Source organism: Aulostomus chinensis, chromosome 5 (assembly GCF_037954235.1).
Source record: "Aulostomus chinensis isolate RoL2024-O1b breed Wild chromosome 5, RoL_Achi_v1.0, whole genome shotgun sequence".
Classification (NCBI taxonomy): Eukaryota; Metazoa; Chordata; class Actinopteri; order Syngnathiformes; family Aulostomidae; genus Aulostomus; species Aulostomus chinensis.
The window spans coordinates 14,321,279-14,330,448 of record NC_141324.1 but is presented as its reverse complement, the minus strand read 5'-3'; the positions used below and the strand labels follow the sequence as shown (position 1 = coordinate 14,330,448).

General features: G+C 42.3%; 1 protein-coding gene across 1 annotated transcript; it reads left to right on the top strand.

The window, feature by feature from the left end:
• Nucleotides 1-2,523: 2,523 nt before the first annotated feature.
• On the top strand, nucleotides 2,524-7,686 carry crsp7 (cofactor required for Sp1 transcriptional activation, subunit 7). Its single transcript, XM_086203342.1, has 3 exons — nucleotides 2,524-3,075; nucleotides 4,141-4,215; nucleotides 4,310-7,686. Exons 1-3 carry the CDS (start codon nucleotides 2,614-2,616, stop codon nucleotides 5,975-5,977), a joined length of 2,205 nt encoding a protein of 734 aa, XP_086059468.1. The 5' UTR covers nucleotides 2,524-2,613; the 3' UTR covers nucleotides 5,978-7,686.
• The last annotated feature ends 1,484 nt before the right edge of the window (nucleotides 7,687-9,170 follow it).

Sequence of the window (9,170 nt, the reverse complement as noted above, 5' to 3'; positions counted from 1 at the left end):
TTATATAATGTATTTTGTTTTTGAGTATAGTGACAGAAACACTGCACGTGCATTTTACTGCCGTGAAGGTTTGTGTTGTTACTAAGGTGCCCTGCACTCACTACAAAAGGAAACATACGCTCATAGAATATGCAAAATCTAGCATTGTGCAGCACAGCTTGGCAAGTTGGTACTTTTTTGAGATAACCCTTTAAAAATAACAAATTTGTGTGTTTTCTATTGTCAAATCGGACCAAAAGTTGGCTGTAAATGTGCGCTATATCAGATATAAAAATATGCTTCTGTTTGAGCTGTACCTGATGTATTTTTCTGGTGTGAAGGCTTCTGTCTTTGTATCTTTGCATTATGATTTGTAATTGAAATGAAAATAAATAGATCTCAATAAGCAACCTACTGGAATAAACCTGCTCCGTCTGTACAAACAGCAGTGGATCGTTAGTTTTAGCTGTAGTTCAGCCCCCAGAACTGGCAGAATGTCGACGTTTTCACCCACTCCACAGCTTGGTGTCCAGCGTTTGCCCTTGCCCCTCCCACTCTATCCACACAAACAATTTTAATGAGTTGACACTGGACATTTTGCACGTGGGATGACAAAATTATCAAGATGACAGTTGGAAAGAGTTTGTGAAAGGGATATGATTACTACTGTGGGCCTGCAGAAGCTCCTTTGAAAAATGAAGCGTGATTCAAAGTTGTTGACTTAAAAAGCTCAAGTGAGGAACCAACAATGAGTCATAAACACTTGTTCTAAGACAATGTTTGGAGGAGCAGAAGGCAAAGGAAAACTCATGCTTGATCAAACCTGGACAGATCTCCCCTCCCCTCCTTTAAATCTATTCTGTTTCAACAGACAAATGCCAAAACATATCTCCAAATTTTGTTTTCCATCCATCCATTGTCTTCCACTTATTCCTGTTCAGGGTAACGGGGGGGGGGGGTGGAGCCTATCCCAGCAGCCTTCAGGTGAGAGGCGGGGTCCATCACAGGACCAACACATAGAGACAGACAAACATTCACACTCACAGTCACACCTACGGTCAATTTAGAGTATCAATCAGCCTCGTCCTCTCTTGATGTCTTTGGACTGTGGAGGAAGCTGGAGTACCAGAGAGAACCCACACAGGAACAGGGAGAACATGGAGACTCCACATGGAAAGATCCCGTGATGGAGCCGGGACTTGGACCAGGAACCTTCTTGCTGTGAGGCCACAGTGCTGACCACTGCACCACCGTACAGCCTCATTTTGTTTTCATAAATTCTAAATATATATTAGACCTGATCCAGCCTGCTGATGACCACACAAGTCTGCCTCCACCTGCTGCAGGGACAGTCCTTTCAGAAAATGAATGTCTCCATCTGCTGGTGGAATGATGCACATAGTTTTCTACAGGAATCCATCCAGTGAGTCTGTGAATTGCAGGGGTTCAGTTTCAATTTTCTAGTCGATATAAACTGAATACTCAACTCACTTTTACACATTTAAAATTAATTAATGTAAAGGAAACGTGTCAAACGTGTCATTTAAAGACAAAGATGTGTATGTTTAAAATAATTGTTAGATCTAAATTTTAAATATGAAGTTTAAATCTACATCTAAATGTGAAAACTAAATGAACCATATATCTTTAAAAGACTACCTAAAGAGCCACGCGGCGCTGATGAGATCAATTATAGATTAAAAAAGAGACAGAAATCTGGCAAAAACAATCAATTTTTTTTTTAAACCTGGTGAAAATCCTTTGTATACTTTGATGTAATTCTTTCCTCTACAGTGAATACAAAGAAGAGCTGGAGAGCTCAAACTGAACGTTGGCTTGTGGCTTCATGTTTACTTTACTTTTGACAGTGGTTTATTTGAGAGATTATGATTGTATATTCAACTGACAAACATGCATAAATTCTAACTATTATCGTTTTATTTACGTTTATCTAGTCTGTGCAGCCCCCCCCCAAAAAAAGATAAACAAGTGGTAAATGACAAATTAATGAAATGTTAAAATATGACAAAAAAATATAATACATCTTTATTAGGGACTGCCGACCTGTCCAGGGTGAACCCCACCTCTCGCTGCTGGGACAGGCTCCAGCCCCCCCCCCCCCCCCCCCCCACCCTTAACAGGAATAAACGGAAGAAAATGGATGGATGGATCTTTATTTGGCAACATTTTGTTGTACTCAGAGCTCCATAATTCCATCTTTTAATGTATGAGGATTCTTTGGGTATCAGATTGCTGACAGCAGTACAAAAGCCAAATCTGAAAACCTTGTGCTATTAGATTGGGCTTTGTTGATAAAAAAGAAAAGGACTATGAATAATTAAAAGATGATTGAGCAAAAATTATGTTGTTTTTTTGAAAGCTGATGGCAAGGAGTACAGTCACATAATTCAGGATTCTGCCTGGATAGCTTTGATGCTATGTGACATGGAGGTGTCACAGTGACAGATCAAAAAGAGAACTAAGAGATTGAATTAAAATTACTAGATCCAAGTCTGAACAGGAAGAGCAAAGCCAGAGGTCAGAAATAATTCGTGAGGTCACACATCCCATAGCCCCTCAAATTCTATGTCGATGTGAATGAAACCCAAACTCGGCCATTAATTGCAAGCGATCATGGATAAAGAATCCGAGGAGAATACCCCTGGAGGCATTGAGGAGATACCCGGGAGTGTGGGTGGACGGCAGGGATGTTTACTTGCTGACGTGCAGACGTCAGAGCGCATACATCGTATCCCAGCATGCAGCAGGAGGCCGTTGAGAGATCCAGCAGCTGGTAGTAAGCTGCCAGGAGAGCGCCGAGCAGGCAGCAGCCGACGCCGAATACAGCGCACACACCTCGGACTCCATGTGAGAGAAACCGAGTCGTCTACCTTCCAGGCGACAGAAAACTATGCTGTACAGACGCCTGATGTCTTACCACAGCGGCGTTTGAGTCACTATTGTCATCCGTCTTTCATTTTGGAGGATTCCTCCCTCCATCCTCCGGTTCGCACCGAACAGGCAATGACAACGGTCTCAGCAACCCCGCGGCAGATGAGGGACCGGCTGCTGCAGGCCATCGACAGTCAGAGCAATGTGAGTACGGCTAGCTGTCTCTCTAGCTAGCATTAGCTTGTTTACCTGCAGTCCGACAAACTCTGTCAGACACCCAATAAACAGCGGCCATGAGCTGTCTTGTTATTAAAATAATATGTGCTCTGCGTATGTTTCGGGTTAGCATTGACATGGCGAGTGGCTCAAAGGGAGGAGAGGCGCTGACTTCTTGAGTTGACAGTTTACAAGCTAATCTAGCAGCAGCGGTAACCCGTTACCTCGGTCAGACGCCTATCTGGCGTTAGCTGGTTTAAGTAGCATGCTAGCTGCTAGCCTAGCCTCAAGACTGAAGCGGAGTTGGAGTATACAGCGTTAACTTGTTTAAGAAGATTATTCAAGTACATTCCCTCAGACGACACGTTAACTATACCGTAATCTTGACATTCCGCTAACTGGTCAGAGGTTGGCTGTTGGGCGTTTCATACTCCATGTTAAAGAAGTGTGGGAGGAAGCTAGCTTATCTTTAGCTTGGTTAGCTGAAGCTACGTTTTACGAAATAGCCAGACTCTTCCTTGTCAAGTTGATGAGATGGTAGCTTTAGCCTCATCAGCTAACGTTAACGCAGGTAAGTCTGTCGACTCTGAGACACCGCTGGACTTTGTCGCCAGGATGAGCGACTCATTTAAATGAAGTTGTACCGATATTTACGTAATAGTTTACTCCAACGCCACACGGCTGGTTTTACGAAGTCAACCATATAGATTTGCTTGAATTAACATCTACTTTTTACTTTCCTCAGTCGTCCTGCAGACACACACGCTAAAGTGTCCTAGCTTGCTGTAAGCTAACTCACTCAGTGTTGTCACACGTTGCAAATATCTTGTTTCCTCTGTTTCTTACATTAATTGCTCTCATTTAGTGGCATTGTCTGCACCATCAATTTGGAATGCCTTCTTCACTGTTATGTCAACTGCATTGTGATTAAAATTCTTATTAAATCATGTCCTCCTATGCCATCAGTGAATTATAATCTCAGAAGTGCATTTTTGTGCCTTATGATGGTCAAAAGCAGATGTAGTAAAACTAAGCTTTTTGTCCCCTGCCTAGATATGCAATATGGTGGTTGTATTAGAGGTAATTGCCTGTCTTGAGAAGTATCCTATCACCAAAGAAGCACTTGAGGTAAGACACTTGACTACACTGGAACTGCTTTTCCACTTAGATGCATTAATGGTGTTGGTTGATTTCTTTCTAACTCTAAATTTTAATTCATCAGGAAACTCGTTTGGGAAAACTGATCAATGATGTACGAAAGAAGACCAAGGATGAAGACCTTGCCAAGCGTGCAAAGAAACTCTTACGGAACTGGCAGAAGCTGATTGAACCTGGGCCAGCTGTGGCTGCAAGTACTCCTGGCTCAACCAATGGCAGTTCTCATCCCTGCATCTCTGCAGAAATTTCTGTTTCTGGGAAGGGAGTCCCTGAAGTCAAAATCAGAAATGATGTTCACAACACATATTCACCGAAAGCTGAGAAGTCAAGTAGTCGCAAGCGCAGAGCAGAGAACAGAGACAGTGGTGTGCACTTGCCAGAAAAAATCCCCAAGATGTCTTCATTTGATAACTCTGTGTCACCTCCACCCACCAACGGGATTGCAGGCAGCCCTGACACCCAGCTTGACCAGGAGGTTGTCCCGTCCCCGGACAGATCTCGCTTAGAGCACCTTGACAATGATAAAATCAACAGAATTCCAGTAAACGCTGTCAAGCCTCGCCCCAGCTCCCCCGGAGTTGCTAAACTACCCAGCACTTCCTCATTAATTAAGGTGGCTGTGATGCAGCAACAGGCCAGAATGGATGACGGAGGTGGGGGGGGCTATTACCAAGCCAAAAGTCCTCGTGGTCTTACAACCAGTCCCAGGAGCACAAAACAAGACACCATGACCAAGCGCTCTGCGGCATATGCACCGAAAGGGACATCTACCCCCAGCCCTTCTCCTAGGGATTCTCCCTTGCCTTCATCCCAGTCCGTACCCTCCCCAGCTCAAGTATCTTATGCTGACAAGCTGCCACATTCTTCCTCTCATAGGTCTTCAATGCACTGGGCCAGTTCTTCTGAGGTCCCCTCTCATTGCCCACCCCAAGACTTATCTGCAACACTGGAATCCCCATCCGTCTCACCTTCACCCTCCCACCCCCAACACAATTCTGAACTCCACAGGCTGACGTCAGAGGGAGCCATGTCTGCGTCTGAGGATGCAGATGGGGCAACCATCTCCAACTCGGAGCATAAAAAGAGGAAGTACAGGTCTAGAGACTACTCCGTCAACTTAGATGGCCAGAAAATAGAGGACACGACTAAACCAGTACGGTTAAAAGAACGCAGATTAACATTTGACCCGGTAACAGGTCAGATTAAACCTCTGGTACATAAAGAGCCTTCTCAAACAGAGGAAGCTCCTACTCCTGAACCCGCTGAGTCTAGGCAGAGAACTGAAAGCACTGTACAGCAGCCGGTGACTCCGGCCGCAGCTCCAGGCCCCAGCCCTAACCCTTTTCACCAGACTAACTGGAAGGAGCTGTCCAGAAATGAAATCATCCAGTCCTACTTGAACCTCCAGAGTAATGTGCTCACCTCCTCAGGGGTCCAGGCCCCGAGTGCACACTTTTTCATGTCAGAGTATCTGAAAAGGGAAGAACAGGAAATCAAGGAGTCGAGGAAAATGCATGTTCTACAGGTGGATAAACCAGCGGCAGATTTACCGGGCGAGACCCGGGAGGTGACAGATAAGGACCTGGACAGGATACACACACAGTGCTGGTCGGGGGTGAATGGTTGTTTTGACACCAAGGGCACCTGGTATGACTGGACACAGTGCATATCATTGGACCCTCGTGGGGACGAAAGCAGATTGAACATCCTGCCATATGTTTGCCTAGACTGAGGGGTTCGGGAAGGTTGCTGTCCTTTTCCACTCCTGTCTTTGTTCCCCCACAGAGACAAAATACTTTTGTTTCTCCACTGTGAGTTTGGCAAAAGCCAGGCCTGCTAAACTCCCCCCATTCACCCACCATCCCCCCCATGCCTCGTCCTCTTTCTGTGACAAACTATTGAGTTTGGTATAAAAAGAGTAAAAATTAAAAGAATAGTTGAGTTTGTGATACCAAGGGCTGGTTTTGTTTTCTTTTTCAAACTGAAAGCCACAGGAACGAGACCCTACTGCAGAGTGCTGCTACTACCAGAAGACATAATACAGAGGGCAGATTTACCTGTGGTAACCAGAAACGCTGTTACGATCAGTTGAATATTTGTTGTTCTGAATCGTATCAATATTTCAGGATCATGGTGATAATATTGCAAGCTTTTTCTTTTTTTTTTTTCCTCTTTTTCTTTTTTTTTTTAACCATTTTTATAACTTGTGATGAGGAATTACAATCTAGGCTGGGGTTTAGCTGTCCTGTCTAGACCGCCATGTTGGTACCCAGAACATCGCTGATCGGAGTTCATCTAGCACAGAACATTTCCAGAGTATGAAATTCTGGGGCACATTTGGCGGTTAAGAGAAGCTTTATGTGAGATATAAAGAGTAAATTATAAATTTCTTAACATGTATACATCTATTTATTTTGACCACAATTATGAAGCGTCTATCGACACACGATAGAACTTAGATCCGCCTTTATGTCTTTTTTTTTTCTTCTTCTTCTTCCTCTTTCCGCATAGAAATGTCGTCTGCCTGATCTTCAACGTAAACTGGGGTTATTCACAGGTTTATTAGCGCGGTCGGTGTTGAGATTAGCCGGTCCATTTAGCCATTAACATTCCACACTGCACCCACTTTGGCTCCGCATCCATCTCGAACCTGAAAATAGTGTGACACGACCATCTCTCTCGCTAACTCTTCCTCGATACTCAAGGTGATGCTGATCGTTAACTGTTTGAATGCTAAGACGTTTTGTTCCCACAGCTTTAGATACTCTTTTAGTTTTGATGACGATTAAGGATTATCATGGTTTCTTGTTGCTCATTTCATCACTGGCTAGAATCAAGTTGGTTTTTGTTTGTTTGTTTTTTTTTTGTTTTAATTTAGAGACAGTTCAAATTCTTGCAGCTCCTTTTTTTTTTTTTTTTTGAGGGTTCAGAAAACTGTTCAAGTTGTTGGTACAAGGAAAAAAAAAACAACCCACGAGAAGACTCAGATATTCTTGACATTTTCAACGTTACAAACCTGATTTCCCCTCTTTCTACGACTCAGCAGTCACATGACTTGTGTGCGGCCTCTGTTCATTCTTTCATTCATCCACTCAAGTCATTCTTCCCTACCAATGTGCCTTGGTAAAACGGTAAATCTGGATTTGCTTCCGCATAAAACGCGCTTGTCCTCGGAGCTGGGTTTATGTGCAAGAAATCCCATGATCAGTATGACGCTGGTATATGCACCGTTTGTGTTACTTTGTTGTTGCTGTTGTTTTTTTTGTACACACTGATTTAGCGAGGGTGAAGCTGCAGACAATGGAAAACCTGCACAACAACAACAGCTGGCAATAAAGAAAAGTGCTACAACTGGTTGATAACGAATCTGTTTTCTGGAGTTTTGACTGGGGCATCTTTATTTGTTCAGTGTTTAACATCTCTCGATTGTTTTGAAAAATAAAAATTATCTAATTCTTCAGCTCAGTTCACTGACTTGTGCGTCTTTTACAGTACAAACCAGTCAGTTGTAAGTGTACTTTTGAATTGCATTCTGCTGTTATTTGTTGTACTTCCCAGTTCTTCCATGCGGGGGAGCACATCGTCCGTTTATCTCTTTCGTCTGCGGAGGCTCTGGATGATGTTCGATCCGACTTTTGTCTACTTCCGTGAATGAGAATGAGCCCCAACTTGAAGTGAACTAGCTGGGGGTCGTCAGCACCTGACGTGATCTGACCAGAGGCGCTCGAGGAGTCCTCACCAGTGTCACGTCACTCCTTGCTGTTACTCAGAGAGACGCTGACGTCTCCCCCCTCACAGACATCACCATGACTTCATGTCTTGCCCTCAGGTGTGATTACTCCGAATTAAGCCTCCGCACACCTGGATGATGTCATTCGAAAAACAGCTGTGTGAGCATGACGGGACAACCTCGGGTTTATGTCACCGTTTAAGAATATTACTGCTGTTAACTGGAATGATCGTCAGAATCCCGCTCAGTCCCGGATCCGCAGAGTGAAGCAAGCTTCCTCTTTAAATGAGCGTCTTTAGTACTAAAATGTTTTATTTATATATATATATATATATATATATATATATATATATATATATATATATATTTTATATATATATTTTTATATATATATATATATTTATATATATATATATATTTATATATATATTTATATATATATTTATATATATTTATATATATATTTATATATATATTTATATATATATTTATATATATATTTATATATATATTTATATATATATTTATATATATATTTATATATATATATATTTATATATATATATTTATATATATATTTATATATATATATATATATATATTTATATATATATTTATATTTATATATATATTTATATATATATAACATTTAAAATGTTCGTTAGAGGGGAAACAAAACCGTACGTTCTAATATTCAGATAAAGATAAAACAAAAGCAGCCTTGATTTATTCTCTACAGTTGAGGATGTACTTTGGCGAATCGGGGCTTATTGTCTTTACATCGATGTTGTTGTTTTTTAAAAAAAATATAAATAAACATAGCAAACTTGACATTAAAAGTTGGACAGAAAGTCCGTCGAGCTCTCCGAATGAAAACTTTTTGTAGCGCCTCCCCCCCCATAGAACTGAAGTCGGACGTTATTCTGACGAGTTGGTCAAATCCTGACATCCAGGAGAGATAAAGTTTGATCGAAGTTAGACGCATAAACCCTGGTGACACCGACATTACGTCAGCTCAGTGGCTCATTGTGTTCAGCTCCTCACAACGTTTTTCACCAGTGACTCAAAGCCAGTGCGTCCCCCCCCCGTCTCTCTCTCCCTGTCCGTCTGGTATGCAGGGTGGGACCGCTGGATCACTCCCACCATCCAGGAATTTGGGACGTTTCCTTCCATATAAGGACTTTTTGATATCAAT